Source organism: Oncorhynchus kisutch, linkage group LG28 (genome assembly GCF_002021735.2).
Source record: "Oncorhynchus kisutch isolate 150728-3 linkage group LG28, Okis_V2, whole genome shotgun sequence".
NCBI classification, from domain to species: Eukaryota; Metazoa; Chordata; class Actinopteri; order Salmoniformes; family Salmonidae; genus Oncorhynchus; species Oncorhynchus kisutch.
This window is the reverse complement of record NC_034201.2, coordinates 17583325-17601688: the sequence shown is the minus strand read 5'-3', so window position 1 is coordinate 17601688 and position 18364 is coordinate 17583325. Positions and strand designations below refer to the sequence as shown.

The window sequence follows — 18364 nt, the reverse complement described above, 5'->3', positions numbered from 1 at the left end:
GACTCCAGACAAGTTTTAGAAACATCTCAACGATGATCAATGGAAACTGGATGCAGAGGGTCTGAATACTTATGTAAGTAAGGTCTTTCCTTTTCAAATTATTTTATACATTTGTCATTATGGGGTATTGTGTGTAGATTGATGTGACTACAATTTACTGTAATCCATTTTAGAATAAGGCTGTAACGTATCAAAATGTGGAAAAGGGGAAGGGGTCTGAATACTTTCCGAATGCACTGTAAATACTGGAAACAATAGAACACTATGCCAAGTCTGGGAAACCAGGCCTGGTATTCATAGCTGACTTTGAAAAGGCTTTTGATAAAGTGTACTATATTACATATATGATCTAAAAACAAAATGACACTTTTACATTACCGTGCCGTTTACCAATTAAATGGTCTGACGGGGAAGTGGACATACTCGGTATACATATCCCGAAAGAAAGAAATGTTCTCACTACAATACATTTTAATAGAAAGTTAGCAAAAATAAATAAGATCTTGCTACCGTGGAAAGGAAAATATCTGTCTATTTGTAGAAAAATCACCCCGAGTCATATCCCAGTTACCCTATTTGTAGAAAAATCACCCCCCAAGTCATATCCCAGTTACCCTATTTGTAGAAAAATCACCCCGAGTCATATCCCAGTTACCCTATTTGTAGAAAAATCCCCCCCCCGAGTCATATCCCAGTTAACCTATTTGTAGAAAAATCGCCCCCGAGTCATATCCCAGTTACCCTATTTGTAGAAAAATCCCCCCCCCCCCCCGAGTCATATCCCAGTTAACCTATTTGTAGAAAAATCCCCCCCCCCCGAGTCATATCCCAGTTACCCTATTTGTAGAAGAATCGCCCCCCGAGTCATATCCCAGTTAACCTATTTGTAGAAAAATCCCCCCCCCCCGAGTCATATCCCAGTTAACCTATTTGTAGAAAAATCCCCCCCCCGAGTCATATCCCAGTTAACCTATTTGTAGAAAAATCCCCCCCCCCGAGTCATATCCCAGTTAACTTATTTGTAGAAAAATCCCCCCCCGAGTCATATCCCAGTTAACCTATTTGTAGAAAAATCCCCCCCCCCCCGAGTCATATCCCAGTTAACCTATTTGTAGAAAAATCCCCCCCCGAGTCATATCCCATTTACCCTATTTGCTTATGGCCCTGCCTACACCTAAACGACTTGTTTTTCAATTTATGAGCAAAAAATATTCAATTTGATTTGGAACGGCAAGCCAGACAAAATTAAACGGGCCAATTTATATAATTAATCTGAATTCGGAGGGCAGAAATTATTAAATATTAAAGCATTAGACCTCTCACTAAAGGCTTCAGTCATGCAAAAGCTATACTTAAATCCGAACTGGTTCAATAGCAGATTAGTAAAAATGGCTCACTCCGTGTTCAAGAATGGCCTTTTCCCCTTTATTCAGATTACAACCTCTCACTTTCACATTATTTGAAAACGAAATAATCTCCTAAATATCGCTATTTTTAAAACAAACCAAAGAAAGTTGGTTGCAATTTCAGTTTAATCCACCAGAGAAGACAGAACAAATATTACAACAAATATTTTGGTTAAACTCAAATACACTAATTGATAAAAAAAACATTATTTTTTCAAACGGTATAATCTTTGTAAATGATATCATAAATAGCACTATTCGAGTTATGTCACACATGCAGCTAACAAAACATATATGTTTATGTCTGCTCTATCCAAAATTACAACCAACTAATTGCAGCATTACCGCACAAATGAAAGAGGCAAGATGAAGGGGGAGAAAGTAAGGAACTTGTCTGTCAGCCCTGCATTAAAGACCAACATTTGTTAAAGAAAATTGTGATGAATAAAATAGTATAAGAATCAAAACATTTACATTTACAGCTGTGCTATACAGATTCAAAAATAGTTGGGAAGAGATTTTCGATGTACCGATTCCATGGCACTGATACACAAAATAATGCCAGATTTAAAACATAAGAGTTTTTAAAAAATTTAAATGATTATTCAAAATTCTTGAAACCAATGGTATGTTATATACAGTGCATTCGGAAAGTATTCAGACCCTTTGACTTTTTCTATATGTTGTTACGTCACTGCCTTAATCTAGAATGGATTTAAAAATATATATATCAATCTACACACATAATGACAAAGTGAAGACAGGTTTTTAGAAATGTTTGCAAATGTATGAAATATTTTTTTAAACAGAAATACCTTATTTAATTGAGTATTTAGACCCTTTTCTATGAGACTAAAAATTGAGCTCAGGTGCATCCTGTTACCACTGATCATCCTTGAGATGTTTCGAACAACTTGATTGGAGTCCACCTGTGGTAAATTCAGTTGATTGGACATGATTTGGAAAGGCACACACCTGTCTATATATAAGGTCCACAGCTGACAGTGCATGTCAGAGAAAAACCAAGCCATTAGGTCGGAGGAAATTGTCCGTAGAGCTCCAAGACAGGATTGTGTCGAGGCACAGATCTGGGGAAGGGTACCAAAACATTTATGCAGCATTGAAGGTCCCCAAGAACACAGTGGCCTCCATCATTCTTAAATGGAAGAATTTTGAAACCACTAAGAATCTTTCAAAAGCTGGCCGCCCAGCCAAACTGAGCAATCGTGGGAGATGGGCCTTGGTCAGAGAGGTGACCAAGAACCCAATGGTCACTCTGACAGAGCAACAGAGTTCCTCTGTGGAGATGGGAGAACCTTGCAGAAGGACAACCATCTCTGCAGCACTCCACCAATCAGGCCTTTATGGTAGAGTGGCCAGACGGAAGCCACTCTTCAGTAAAAGGCACATGACAGCCCGCTTGGAGTTTGCCAAAAGGCACCTAAAGTACTCTCAGACCATGAGAAACATGATTCTCTGGTCTGATGAAAACAAGATTGAACTCTTTGGCCTGAATACCAAGTGTCACGTCTGGAGGAAACCTGGCACCATCCCTACGGTGAAGCATGGTGGTGGCAGCATCATTCTGGGGGGGGGGGGGTGTTTTAGCAGGGACTAGTCAGGATCAAGGGATAGATGAAAGGAGCAAAGTACAGAGAGATCTTTGATGAAAACCTGCTCCAGAGCACTCAGGACCTCAGACTGGGGTGAGGGTCACCTTCCAACGGGACAACGACCCTAAGAACACAGCCAAGACAATGCAGAAGTAGCTTCCGGACAAGTCTCTGAATGTCCTTGAGTGGCCCAGCCAGAGCACGGACTTGAATCCGAACGAACATCTCTGGAGAGACCTGAAAATAGCTGTGCAGCGACGCTCCGCATACAACCTGACAGAGCTTGAGAGGATCTGCAGACAATAATGGGAGAAACTCCCCAAATACAGATGTGCCAAGCTTGTAGCGTCATATCCAAGAATACTCCAGGCTGTAAACGCTGCCAAAGGTGCTTCAACAAAATACTGAGTAAAGGGTCTGAATGCTTATGTAAATGTAATATTAAATTATTTTTTTATACCATTTTCTTTTTGCAAAAATTTCTAAAGAACAGTTTTTGATCATTATGGGGTATTGTGTGTAGATTGATGAGGGGGAAAATATATGGGAAATTGGAAATGATTGGAAATGATGCAGACAATTACATTGATAGAAGCCACAATCTATCTGCAATACTAAAGCTGATCTAATTTTAAAAAATAAATAATAATAATAATAAAGAACCACTATTAAGGGAATAGTTTGTGATTTCACACCCATTCATCAGTTGTGTGGAGGTTGAAAGTGAATGTGTTGTCATACTTGCAGTGCTAAGGGTTTCCATCTCATGTTCTTCAGCAGTGCTGGGGTGGATGTCAGTGTGCTCTGTGGTCGCTTCTTCAGAGTCAGCATAACACCCCCGGGGTCCCCACGCAGAGAATTCACCAAGTTCTTCAACTGCCAGCCCACCTAGCGCCACAAGCCAACACACACACACACACACACAAATATAATGAAAAACACATAGGGCAACATTTCGCACGAACATAGTAGTAATCATATGGTAGTCCTATAACAGTATGTAAATGTAAGATAAATGGGGATGGACAAGGGAGATAATTTAAAAAATATATTAGAAATTCATGACCTTCACCAGAGCTCGCTCTCAGCCAGAGAAGGTTAGCATGTTATAAATGTTTTCTGTAGGATGTTACAAAATCAATGTCAAAATGTAGTTTTCTTTGCCCTGTGTCATTATTAATGACATAGAATGAATCATTAGATTGTACTTTACAATATTATAACCTTAATATTCTTGTGTTTGACAGTGTTGATGAAATAAGAATGTTAATTTGCTGTGACCGTTGCTAGTTTAGACTGTGCAACTCTTGGTTGTATCTCTTCCATATTAGGCATTGTGTGGTGGTACCATTTGGATGTGTTTCCAAATGGTTGAACCAATCAAAATCAACTTGATATCATTTTCACCTCCAGATCCTTGGCTTTCATTGCCTAAAATGATGATCACTCTACGTTGAGAGGGGCCGTTTCTATGCCGATTTAAAGGGAAAGACTCAGAAATACACTACGAAAACTGGAACAGATTGTCTTTCGCAAAGGGTGGATATTGAAATTCAATCTCTTAACTTTGTAAATAAATATATATTTAATCTCATTTTAAGTATTGTATTCAGCAGATTTCATTTAGAAAAAGCCCATGTTTTCACTCATGAACCTGCAGTCACTAGTTAGCGTGTCAGTTGAGTTTCGAAGTTAGCGCCGTTCTGCCACGGAGCAGCGCCACAGAATTCTATTGAGTAGTGACCGCTTTTTTATCATACTGTGATGACATTCCATTCACTCTAAACATGCTAAATTCTCAGAGTAAATTGTCTGTAACGTTTGAACCATATATAGTAGAGACATGAGGTTTGGACTATTGTTTTTCTGATGAAATTCTATATTGACTGGACTTTTCTTTTTATGCAGTCAGATGAACACTTCAAACAGCCTACCCCGACCGATCAGAGGCATCCGCATGGTCCTAAAGCACACCGTCACATTCCAATGATAAAACTGGGGTTGATGGGGATGTCCCAACCGTCCCCAGTGAAAGTTGCACCCGTTTGTATTAACCTTGAATGAATGAATCCTTTCAAGGGTGAACATCTTAAATGTTGTATTGACTACTACTGCTATCTTGGTCAGGTCACCCTGGAAAAAAAGAACCTGCTTCTCAATGCGTTTCTTCCTGGTTAAATAAAGGTTAAAAAAAAGGTTCGAAAATAGAGAGAGACGCACCACTGTCTGATGATTGACCTGGATGACTTCATCGCCTGCATGAATTTTCTTACAGCGGTCAGCCAGAGACTGATGGAGAGGAAGAGACACATCACACAGCTATAAAAACACTGATGGGCCTGATGCTGTTCACTGTCATTTAGGAGATTCACTGTGACACCGCCTTGAGTGACACATCTCCCTCTGACTGAGCATGATCGATACTCACTCCCTCTGTAGTTCCAGTGATGACATGCAGGCCATCATATGTCGATTTGATGTACATGCCCTATAGAGAGACAGAGAGAGGTAGCTTAGAGCCATAGCCTGATAATAGTTTGCACATCCATACACAGTACATTACAAACACAAACACATAAATGCATACAGTACAAAGTTACAAAAAACATCCATGAAACTATATTGTACATATTCAATCGGACACTGTCACTCAGAGAGGCAAACAGACAAACATACTCAAATGTTCAAGCCTTTCCTCAGAGGGGCTGTAAGTGCATAACAAACAGACACACAGAAACGCACACGGGCGCATACACACACACATTCAGTGCATCTCAGTCTGAGTGAGAAGAGAATAAGAGGTTTATTTTTGACCCACTCTGCCCACTCCTCTGTTCAGGTTCTATTGACAGTCCTGTATGTGAAAAGCTCTGTTGCCTTCTGTGTGCTCTGTGGCCCTCTGAGGGCTCTGTGCATTTGTGTGTGTGGGGGGGTGAAAGTTTACAGCCCCAAGCAGGACAGTCATATCAACAGTTGAAGTCGGAAATGTACATACACCAAATACATTTAAACTCGGTTTTTCACAATTCCTGACATTTAATCCTACAAAAATTCCCTGTCTTAGGTCAGTTAGGATCACCACTTTATTTTAAGAAAGTGACATGTCAGAATAATAGTAGAGAGAATGATTTATTTCACCTTTTATTTCTTTCATCACATTCCCAGTATGTCAGAAGTTTACATACACTCAATTAGTATTTGGTAGCATTGCCTTTAAATTGTTTAACTTGGGTCAAACGTTTTGGGTAGCCTTCCACAAGCTTCCCACAATAAGTTGGGTGACCCATTCCTCCTGACAGAGCTGCTGTAACTGAATTAGGTTTGTAGGCCTCCTTGCTCGCACACGCTTTTTCAGTTCTGCCCACAAATGTTCTATGGGATTGAGGTCAGGGCTTTGTCATGACCACTCCAATACCTTGACTTTGTTGTCCTTAAGCCATTTTGCCACAACTTTGGAAGTATTCATGAGGTCATTGTCCATTTGGAAGACCCATTTGCGACCAAGCTTTAACTTCGTGACTGATGTCTTGACATGTTGCTTCAATATATCCACATCATTTTACCTCCTCATGATGCCATCTATTTTGTGAAGTGCACCAGTCCATCTTGCAGCAAAGCACCCCCACAACATGATGCTGCCACCCCCATGCTTCACGGTTGGGATGGTGTTCTTCAGCTTGCAAGCCTCCCCTTTTTCCTTCAAACATAACGATGGTCATTATGGCCAAACAGTTCTATTTTTGTTTCATCAGACCACAGGACATTTCTCCAAAAAGTACAATCTTTGTCCCCATGTGCAGTTGCAAACCGTAGTCTGGCTTTTTTTTATGGCAGTTTTGGAGCAGTGGCTTCTTCCTTGCAGGGCGGCCTTTCAGGTTATGTCAGTATAGGACTCGTTTTACTGTGGATATATGTCACGTTCTGACCTTAGTTCTTTTGTTGTGTCTTTGTCTTAGTATGGTCAGAGCATGAGTTGGGTGGGCAGTCTATGTTCGTTTTTCTATGTTGCGTTTATGTGTTTGGCCTGGTATGGTTCTCAATCAGAGGCAGGTGTCATTCGTTGTCTCTGATTGAGAATCATACTTAGGTAGCCTTTTCCCACCTGTGTTTTGTGGGTGATTGTTTTCTGTTGAGTGTTTGTATCTGCACCAGACAGAACTGTTTCAGTTTCGTTCGTTCACTTTGTTGTTTTTGTTCAGTGTTCTATTACTTTATTATAAATATGGACACTTACACTTACAATATACATACTTTTGTACCTGTTTCCTCCAGCATCTTCACAAGGTCCTTTGCTGTTGTTCTGGGATTGATTTTCACTTTTCACACCAAAGTACGTTCATGTCTAGGAGACAGAATGCATCTCCTTCCTGAGCGGTATGACGGCTGCGTGGTCCCATGGTGTTTATACTTGCGTACTATTGTTTGTACAGATGAAAGTGGTACCTGGTCTACAATTATTTTTCTGAGGTCTTGGCTGATTTCTTTAGATTTTCCCATGACATCAAGCAAACAGGCACTGGGTATGAAGGTAGGCCTTGAAATACAACCACAAGTACACTTCAAATTGACTCAAATTATGTAAATTTGCCTATCAGAAGCTTCTAAAGCCATGACATCATCTTCTGGCATTTTTCAAGCTGTTTAAAGGCACAGTCAACTTAGTGTATGTAAACTTCTGACCCACTGCAATTGTGATAAGGTGAAGTATAAGTGAAATAATCTGTAAACAATTGTTGGAAAAATTACTTGTGTCATGCACAAAGTAGATGTCCTAACCGACTTGCCAAACTCACAAAAACATCCTATGGCGTTCTGCATTAGCATCGAACAGCCCCCGTGATATGCAGCTGTTCAGGGAAGCTAGAAATCATTATACACAGGCAGTTAGAAAAGCCAAGGCTAGCTTTTTCAAGCAGAAATTTGCTTCCTGCAACACTAACTCAAAAAAGTTCTGGGACACTGTAAAGTCCATGGAGAATAAGAACACCTCCTCCCAGCTGCCCACTGCACTGAAGATAGGAAACACTGTCACCACTGATAAATCCACCATAATTGAGAATTTCAATAAGCATTTTTCTACGGCTGGCCATGCTTTCCACCTGGCTACTCCTACCCCGGACAACAGCACTGCACCCCCAACAGCAACTCGCCCAAGCCTTCCCCATTTCTCCTTCTCCCAAATCCATTCAGCTGATGTTCTGAAAGAGCTGCAAAATCTGGACCCCTACAAATCAGCCGGGCTAGACAATCTGGACCCTTTCTTCCTAAAATTATCTGCCGAAATTGTTGCCACCCCTATTACTAGCCTGTTCAACCTCTCTTTCGTGTCGTCTGAGATTCCCAAAGATTGGAAAGCAGCTGCGGTCATCCCCCTCTTCAAAGGGGGGGACACTCTTGACCCAAACTGCTACAGACCTATATCTATCCTACCGTGCCTTTCTAAGGTCTTCGAAAGCCAAGTCAACAAACAGATTACCGACCATTTCGAATCTCACCATACCTTCTCTGCTATGCAATCCGGTTTCAGAGCTGGTCATGGGTGCACCTCAGCCACGCTCAAGGTCCTAAACGATATCTTAACCGCCATCGATAAGAAACATTACTGTGCAGCCGTATTCATTGATCTGGCCAAGGCTTTCGACTCTGTCAATCACCATATCCTCATCGGCAGACTCGACAGCCTTGGTTTCTCAAATGATTGCCTCGCCTGGTTCACCAACTACTTCTCTGATAGAGTTCAGTGTGTCAAATCGGAGGGTCTGCTGTCCGGACCTCTGGCAGTCTCTATGGGGGTGCCACAGGGTTCAATTCTTGGACCGACTCTCTTCTCTGTATACATCAATGAGGTCGCTCTTGCTGCTGGTGAGTCCCTGATCCACCTCTACGCAGACGACACCATTCTGTATACTTCCGGCCCTTCTTTGGACACTGTGTTAACAACCCTCCAGGCAAGCTTCAATGCCATACAACTCTCCTTCCGTGGCCTCCAATTGCTCTTAAATACAAGTAAAACTAAATGCATGCTCTTCAACCGATCGCTACCTGCACCTACCCGCCTGTCCAACATCACTACTCTGGACGGCTCTGACTTAGAATACGTGGACAACTACAAATACTTAGGTGTCTGGTTAGACTGTAAACTCTCCTTCCAGACCCATATCAAACATCTCCAATCCAAAGTTAAATCTAGAATTGGCTTCCTATTTCGCAACAAAGCATCCTTCACTCATGCTGCCAAACATACCCTTGTAAAACTGACCATCCTACCAATCCTCGACTTTGGCGATGTCATTTACAAAATAGCCTCCAATACCCTACTCAACAAATTGGATGCAGTCTATCACAGTGCAATCCGTTTTATCACCAAAGCCCCATATACTACCCACCATTGCGACCTGTACGCTCTCGTTGGCTGGCCCTCGCTTCATACTCGTCGCCAAACCCACTGGCTCCATGTCATCTACAAGACCCTGCTAGGTAAAGTCCCCCCTTATCTCAGCTCGCTGGTCACCATAGCATCTCCCACCTGTAGCACACGCTCCAGCAGGTATATCTCTCTAGTCACCCCCAAAACCAATTCTTTCTTTGGCCGCCTCTCCTTCCAGTTCTCTGCTGCCAATGACTGGAACGAACTACAAAAATCTCTGAAACTGGAAACACTTATCTCCCTCACTAGCTTTAAGCACCAACTGTCAGAGCAGCTCACAGATTACTGCACCTGTACATAGCCCACCTATAATTTAGCCCAAACAACTACCTCTTTCCCAACTGTATTTAATTTTAATTTATTTATTTATTTTGCTCCTTTGCACCCCATTATTTTTTATTTCTACTTTGCACATTCTTCCATTGCAAAACTACCATTCCAGTATTTTACTTGCTATATTGTATTTACTTTGCCATCATGGCCTTTTTTGCCTTTACCTCCCTTCTCACCTCACATTGTATATAGACTTGTTTATACTGCATTATTGACTGTATGTTTGTTTTTACTCCATGTGTAACTCTGTGTCGTTTTATCTGTCGAACTGCTTTGCTTTATCTTGGCCAGGTCGCAATTGTAAATGAGAACTTGTTCTCAACTTGCCTACCTGGTTAAATAAAGGTAAAATAAAATAAATAAATAAAAACTATAGTTTGTTAACAAGAAATGTGTGGAGTGGTTGAAAAACTAGTTTTATTGACTCCAACTTAAGTGTATGTAAACTTCCGACTTCAACTGTAAGGTCAAGTTAGGGCAAACATCCAGGTTTTAGATAACAGTTTATATCCACATACTGTACTGTACAGGAAAAATATACTAAGTATATACATAGTAGTTACTCTCCTAAATCTATTACCCAGAAGAGTGATCTGTCACCCAGTAGGAGTGCATGTTTTGTAGTTGTGTTAGAGAAAGAGAGAAGGTAAGTAAAAGTACAAGACCTTCTAGTCTGTACGTCTGAGTATCTGGGGAGTCTTACCAGTCCCTCAGTGGACTTGATGTTGGCCAGCTGAACCACCTCCAAATGGGCTGACTGGGACACCATCGGGTCAGAGGACAGGGAGATGATGTGATCACACACTCCAGATAGAGTCTTACACTGTAGACAGAAAGGATGGAGAGTAGTGAAAGAGAGAAAACAGGGATTTTAGATGGATTAGGGATGAGTCGCCAGACAGTAACTGAGTTATGGGGACTCTAATTATGTTTGGATGCATTGAAAGGAATGGAAATAAGTGGGCCCACTCACCACATGCAGAATCTTATTTTCTGTCTCATACACAGAACAGTCCTGCCAAACAGAGGGAGATGCAGAGGCAGAGGTTACCACAGGACAACGTGTCAGAGAAGTGCTTATTCCAGTTATAACAAGGTGGCAATATGAAAAGAACAGAGAAGTTCAGCACTGATGCCCCCCTCTCACACAAACACACACAAACAGTCCGCTACGAGTCACTCTGCCTTGTCGGGGGCATGCGTCCCTCTCTCCGCTCCTTCTCTCTCTCTACAGACGATATCTCCTGGCCATCAGATAGACTCCATAGACAGCCACACATGGATGAAACCTCTGCTGTTCTACCTGCTGCTCTGCAGCCTTGGACCAGGCCCTCTTGTAGAGCCTGTACCCGAGCCAATCCCTGCAGGACCAGGCCCTCTTGTAGAGCCTGTACCCGAGCCAATCCCTGCAGGACCAGGCCTGAACTCACCCTCCCTCCCTGCAGCCCTCCTCCTACAGTACGTTGTCCTGCTCTAGTGAAGACGGATGCCTCTATACAGTCACAGCCTTCCCCTATTTATATCTATTGGAACAGTTCAGTTCTGCTCCCGCAGTAGGAATTAGAGCAACACAGAGAAACCCATCCACATCCTCCCAGCATACACACATACTGTATGGTAGGCAGGCAGGCTGTCATGCTCTTTACAAAAGGAAAAGCTCCATTTGAGTAGCCAGAGGCTGTCTTTGCTCAGTTGGCGTGATGACACATACAGTTATTTCCAATAGCAGAGCAGAGAACACAGGTCCTGTGTTGACTAACTCAATTTAAAAAGGCCTTTGAGACATGTTTGTTACAACAGTGGTTAATGCTAGCTAGTGGTACAGCTGTATATGGGATTGTGTTTGATGGCTTGCCTGCTGTACAATCGTGGTGAGCTCTAGACACAGCTGAATCACATTGTTTCTTGTCATGGAGTAGTCTGCCACTGCTGCGAACGGAGACCTGAAAAAGAAGTAGCACCTGGAATTAACCATTAGATCATTCTTCATTCTGATCCCTTTGAGTGGACAATGCATGTGAGTGAGTATGAAGTGTGTATCGTGTGCCATATTATATATGACAATGACAGTTATCTATGAAGCTGGTGTTGTTCAGTTCTTAAACTAGAGTGCAAGTCTAGGGAATCAAACTAATAATGCAGCTTTCATACAAGTTTGTCTACTGCATATGATAGTCTTAATACACCCACCCACACGCCGGTCCACACGCACAAACACACACACAGACACACTGTCTGGCAGCAACTCACAGAGGACCTGAGGAGGATACACAGCAGCTCTTAACAGCTCTCATGGCCAACCTCTCAAAAACAACCCTTACATAAAGGCTTTACTCATCCTTTGTTCGTCAGCTGATTGCTCATGGAGATTATGTAAGGACATAGACTTTTGAGTGGTCGAAAACAGACCCTGTCTGTCTGCTACCCAGTGAGCCATCACTGACCCTTGACCTCTGAATTAATTATGGGTAAATGTTCATATGACACCCTATGGGTCTGGACCAGTGGCGACTCGTCATTTAGGTCAGGTGGGGCAAAAAAAAAATTGTGGGGCTTGCCTGTTTTGCTTGTTATTTTCGCATTTACATGTGACATATCAGTTTGCAAACAATGTAAATAAACAAAAAATTAACTGAGTTAATAAAGCTGCATACATTTTCTTGAGTAAGACAGCTTCAAAATGCAGGTGTTTCAGCTTAGCTCAGTGCTTTCTGTGGTGGTGGGGGTAGCCAGCATGATTGGCTCAGTTTTCTGTCACTCATGGGACAGTACGTCACCCCCAATTCTATGGTTAGAGCTCTGAAATTTTAGCCCCTTGGTTTCTGCTATAGAGTTATATTAGAAGTGCCCATCCAAGAAGGCAAAAGATCATTGGCCACAGATAGAATGACATCAAATCACGTTATATGTACAGTAACTTTGATTGGACTTTCAAAGTCTTAGCTAGCAGTTATTATCATGAATCAAGTCGACAATCTACTGGCAAATTATTTTTAATCCTTGTCATATGAAGAGAAATAATGAAGAGAAATTATAGATAAAATGTATCGGTGCTCATCGGCAATTGGAAATAAAGATTACACATCAAGTTGGAAATCGCAAATACAACAATGAGTCTTTTGGAAGGAATTAGTAGCTAACTGCAAGTAGTGCGAAGCAATAAGTAACAGCCTGCTATTCAATCGAGTGGCTGTGTGTTTTCTTTTCCTGAGTTCCCACCATAAATTCAGAGAATGCCAGACTTTGGTGACAAAGTTTGATGACAAAACCGCAGCGTCACCTTCATGTTTAAGTGAGCAAATCACAAGCCAAGGTGAGTCCAAAAATGTATTGTATGCTGCTGCATAAATTATGTAATAAGGGAGATATGTATACTGTAGCTGAGAGAGTAATACTAAATGTATGTTGTGTGGTAAGCTGTTAGTAGCCCATGTGCCTCACCCTAATCATTTGGTCAATTTTCACCAGCGCGGTACTGTAAACACATCGTTCGTGGCCGGTGTGTGCTTGTTTGCCTATCACCTGTTAAAGAGAAATGTATTCATCAAATATTGTAAGAGCTTTCATTGTCTGTTTGTATGTAAGAACGGCAAAAGAACGGAATTCTGTCACTGTACATTTAAAAAATGCTGAACAAATAGTTAAAGTATATTGACTACGTGGCAGCAGGTAGCCTAGATCGTTGGGCCAGTAACCAAAAGGTTGCTGGATCGAATCCCCAAGCTGACAAGGTAAACATCTGTCATTTTGCCCCTGAGAAAGGCACTTAACCCACTGTTCCCCTGGCACTGAAGACGTGGATGTCGATTAAGGCAGTCCCCCGCACCTCTCTGATTCAGATTGCAGTATTCAGTTGTACAACTGACTAGGTATCCTCCTTTCCTTTTAGTCCGTCGTCTCTCACTCATTATTGTCTTAATCGAAATTACGGATCGCCTCTTATGCGTCCTCTTATGCCATAGTTTGTACATCTCAACTGTCATTAGAAACCACAACAGCATTATGCAGGCCCTAACAGTTTGTGGCCACCGTTTGTGTGCAATTAATGTATTGTTTAGTGTTGTGTTGTGTTGTGACTTTGCTGGCAGGCATCCCACTTTTTTTTTGCCCCACCAAGATTCACATGTTAAAACCGCCACTGGCCTGGACAAAAGTAGTGCATTACATAGGGGACTGTGTGATTTGAAAAACAACCTTTGAGAGTAGTCTGTGTATGATAGTGTGTCTCTGAGCATGTACAGTGCAGATGCTGTCAAATATATTCTTGCACTTTACAATGAAATGCAATGGAGCAGAATGTTCTGTTTCCTCTTTTCAAAACTGGTGGAATGTCTTTTCTACCCTGTAGGCACCTGAAACTTACCACAGGTGAGATAAATTACACAGTAAAGAGAATCACTTGCCACCAACAACATTAATTTGCATGATTTACTTGTTTTACATTGAAGTGAAAAATGATGTATGCGATTACGTGTGTGTGTGTGTGTATTGTAGCTCTTTGCAAATCTCACCTATCCAGCCATGCCAGCAGGCTCTTGGCTGCAGCGATGAGGTCCACCACAGAGGTGAGAAAGTCGTTGGGCAGCTTGTGGGTGGCGCGGCCGTCATAGTGACCACTGCGACGCCTCCCTGTGATGAAGTTCTGCAGGTTCTTGGCTGAGGCATTCAGCTTGTGGGATAGAGTCTTCAGATTCTCAGTCTCCAGACCGTAGTTCTGAGAGAGCGAGAGAGCGAGAGAGAGCGCAAGAGAGAGAGAGAGAGAGAGAGAGAGAGAGAGAGAGAGAGAGAGAGAGAGAGAGAGAGAGAGAGAGAGAGAGGATTTGGTTGACTCTCGTTGTCATTTATTACCGGGATGTTATTGTAGTTTTATTTGGGATTTTGGATGATTTCTGTTGTTGAACCCTCATGAAGAGGAGATGGTGCGTCTCAACTGGTTTTAACCTGTCGATATCAATTCAAAACAAACTCCAGAAACTTCAGAGCCAATATAATACATAATTACAGGAAGTTCACTGCCATGGAGTGCATTTTGCCAAAGAAAATCTCGACTATAGTGTGTGTAGAACAAAGTGCACACGAACCAGTAAGTCACATCCTTTACATGTGAAGGCAACTAAAGGAGAAAATTAAAGGTTCCAAACACGCACACAAACATGGGGGAAACCAGAGGGTTAAATAATGAACATGTAATGGGGGAAATTAAAACCAGGTGTGTATAAAATAAAGACAAAACAAATGGAAAATGAAAAGAGGATCGGTGATGGCTAGAAGGCCAGTGACGTCGACCGCCGAACACCGCTCGAACAAGGAGAGGGACCAACTCCGGCTGAAGTCGTGACAGTACCCCCCCCCCCCCCCTTGACGCGCAGCTCCAGCAGTGCGCCGACACCGGCCTCGGGGACGACCCGGAGGGCGAGGCGCAGGGCGATTCGGATGGAGACGGTGGAACTCCCGCAGCATCGAAGGGTCCAACACGTCCTCCACCGGCACCCAGCATCTCTCCTCCGGACCGTACCCCTCCCACTCCACGAGGTACCCAAAGGCCCCTCGCCCGACGCCTCGAGTCCAGTATGGATCGGACTGCATACGCCGGGGCCCCCTCGATGTCCAGAGGGGGCAGAGGAACCTCTGTCACCTCAGGCTCCTGGAGTGGACCAGCCACCAACGGCCTGAGGAGGGACACATGGAACAAGGAGTTAATATGGTAATCTGGGGGAAGCTGTAAACTGTAACAAACATCGGTCACTCTCCTCAGGACTTTGAATGGCCCCACAAACTGCGGGCCATCTTCCGGCAGGGCAGGGGCAGGTTTCGGGTCGAGAGCCAGACCGGTGCTAACACCGGGGCCTCACTGCGGTGACGGTCTGCGCTGGCTTTCTGACGCCTCACGGCCCTCTGGAGGTGCACATGAGCGGCGTCCCTTGTCTCCACCGAGCGCCTAAACCAATCGTCCACCGCAGGAGCCTCGATCTGACTCTGATGCCACGGCGCCAGAACTGGCTGGTACCCTAGTACGCACTGGAAGGGGGAGAAGTTGGTAGAGGAGTGGCGGAGGGAGTTTTGGGCCATCTCTGCCCAGGGTATGAACGCCGCCCACTCCCCCGGCCGGTCCTGGCAATAAGACAGCAGAAGCCTACCCACATCCTGGTTTACTCTCTCCACCTGCCTGTTACTCTTGGGGTGAAAACCTGAGGTAAGGCTGACCGAGACCCCCAGACGTTCCATGAACGCCCTCCAGACCCTTGACGTGAACTGGGGACCTCGATCAGATACTATGTCTTCAGGCACCCCGTAGTGCCGGAAGACGTGTGTGAACAGGGCCTCCGCAGTCTTTAGGGCCGTAGGGAGACTGGGCAAAGGGAGGAGACGGCAGGACTTAGAAAACCGCTCCACAACGACCAGGATCATGGTGTTGCCCAGTGAGGGAGGAAGATCCGTCAGGAAGTCCACCGACAGGTGCGACCACGGCCGTTGTGGAATGGGTAGGGGTTGTAACTTCCCTCTGGGCAGGTGCCTAGAGGCCTTGCACTGGGCGCACACCGAGCAAGAGGAAACATAAACCCTCACGTCCTTAGCCAAGGTGGACCACCAGTACTTCCCACAGCGCACTGTCCGACTGATGCCCGAATGACCAGAGGAGGGTGACGTGTGGGCCCAATAGATCAAACAGTCGCGGACAGCAAAAAGAACGTACAGACGCCCAGCTGGGCACTGGAGGGGAGTGAGCTCTGTACGTAACGCCCACTCGATGTCCGCGTCCAGCTCCCACACTACCGGTGCCACCAGGCAAGAGGCCGGGAGTATGGGAGTGGGATCCATAGACCGCTCCTCTGTGTCATACATCCGGGACAGTGTGTCTGTCTTAGCGTTCTGGGAACCTGGTCTGCAGGACAGGGTGAAAACAAAACGGTAAAGAACATGGCCCACCTTGCCTGGCAAGGGTCTCCTCGCTGCCCGGATGCACTCCAGATTGCAGTGGTCCGTCCAGATGAGAAAAGGGTGTTTAGCCCCCTCAAGCCAAAAGCCTAGACGCCTTCATAACAAATGGAAAATTAAAAGTGGATCGGCGATGGCTAGAAGGCCGCTGACGTCGACCTCTGAACGCTGCTCGAACAAGGAGAGGGACCGACTCCGGCGGAAGTCGTGACAGTACTAACTTTCCCCAAAAGCTGTAAATATACTGTATGACAATGTTGTTTAGATGATCAAGTCAACAGTAATCATAAAAATGCTCCTTAAACTCACTTTCACGTTAACACTGTTCACCCTCATTCAAAGGAAAGGAATGTGGCATAAACACACAATTCACTGTAACATGTTTCTTTCCATACAGGCAGAGAAAGTAAGGGATTAAAAGTGTGGTAAATAAAAAGCCTGTTGTACTGACAGGGGCTCACAGGGAGTCTAGCCTGCCTGCTTATGCCTGCCTCAATGTGTGACAAACATGCGAGGATCTAACAGAACGAGTGACCCATCAGACCCGTCCCCCACTCCCCCTCCAGCTGTCACCCTCGCATGTGTGGGGAAACCAGAATACTCATTACCCCGCTACCCACAATGCCCCGCTGCACGTGGGGGCCTGTGGGCGTCTGTCATGAGAGGGTTTCTTGGAGGGGGGCTGGCCGATGAGTAATCATATTTAATACAGTGCCTAACTGACTGACTTAACCAAATCCGAGTTACATAAGGGGCTTAGGGAGTGAAGGCGAGCTTACCCGTACGGCTAGGGAGGATGAGTGGGCTTCAGATAACATCTGTGACCTCTGACTGCTTACTCTCTATACCCTCCTCTCTCTATATCCTCCTCTCTCTCTCTCCATTCCCTCCACTCTCTCTATCGCCTCCTCTCTCTCTCTCTCTCTCTTTCTATCCCCTCCTCTATCTATTCCCTTCTCGCTATATTCCCTCCTCTCTCTCTCGCTATCCCCTCCTCTCTCTCTCGCTATCCCCTCCACGCTCTATTCCATCCCCTCTCTCTGTATTCCCTCCTCTCTCTCTATCCCCTCCTCTCTCTCTCTCTCTCTCTCTCTCTCTCTCTCTCTCCTCTCTCTCTCTCTCTCTCTCTCTCTATCTCCTCCTCTCTCTCTATCCCCTCCTCTCTCCCTCTCTATTCCCTCCTCTCTCTCTCTCTCTATCTCCTCCTATCTCTATATATCCTCCTCTCTCTATCTATCCCCTCCTCGCTCTATTCCCTCCTCTCTCTCTCTCTCTCTATCCATCCTCTCCCTCTCTATCCCCTCCCTCTCTCTATCCCCTCCTCTCTCTCTCTATTATCCTCCTATCTCTCTATATCCCCTCCTCTCTCTCTATCCCCTCCTCTCTCTATTCCCCCCTGTCTCTCTCTCTCTCTATCCCCTCCTCACCCTATTCCTCCCCTCTCTCTCTATTCCCTCCTCTCTCTCTCTCTCTCTCCTCTCTCGCTCTCTCTCTATCCCCTCCTCTCTCTCCCTCTCTCTAGCCATCCTCTCTCTCTATCCCCCCTCTCTCTCTCTATTCCCTCCTCTCTCTCTCTATCCCTTCCTCTCTTTCCCTGTCTATCCCCTCCTCTCTCTCTCTATCTCCTCCTATCTCTCTATATCCCATCC

General features: G+C 44.4%; 1 protein-coding gene across 7 annotated transcripts in view; it reads right to left on the bottom strand.

Moving 5' to 3' along the window:
- LOC109875619 (connector enhancer of kinase suppressor of ras 2) overlaps positions 1-18364 on the bottom strand; it is a 56230-nt gene that overhangs the window by 25962 nt on the left and 11904 nt on the right. For 4 of the 7 annotated variants that reach the window (XM_031808309.1, XM_031808304.1, XM_031808308.1 and 1 more), the window contains exons 3-9: positions 14291-14493; positions 11635-11740; positions 10753-10794; positions 10483-10602; positions 5448-5507; positions 5240-5308; positions 3761-3907 (exon numbers count right to left, since the gene is read on the bottom strand). In XM_031808309.1, coding sequence (XP_031664169.1) covers positions 3761-3907; positions 5240-5308; positions 5448-5507; positions 10483-10602; positions 10753-10794; positions 11635-11740; positions 14291-14493 — 747 coding nt within the window. The remainder of the gene's footprint in view (positions 1-3760; positions 3908-5239; positions 5309-5447; positions 5508-10482; positions 10603-10752; positions 10795-11634; positions 11741-14290; positions 14494-18364) is intronic. The other 3 variants (XM_031808305.1, XM_020467998.2, XM_031808310.1) reach the window with 1 other exon arrangement.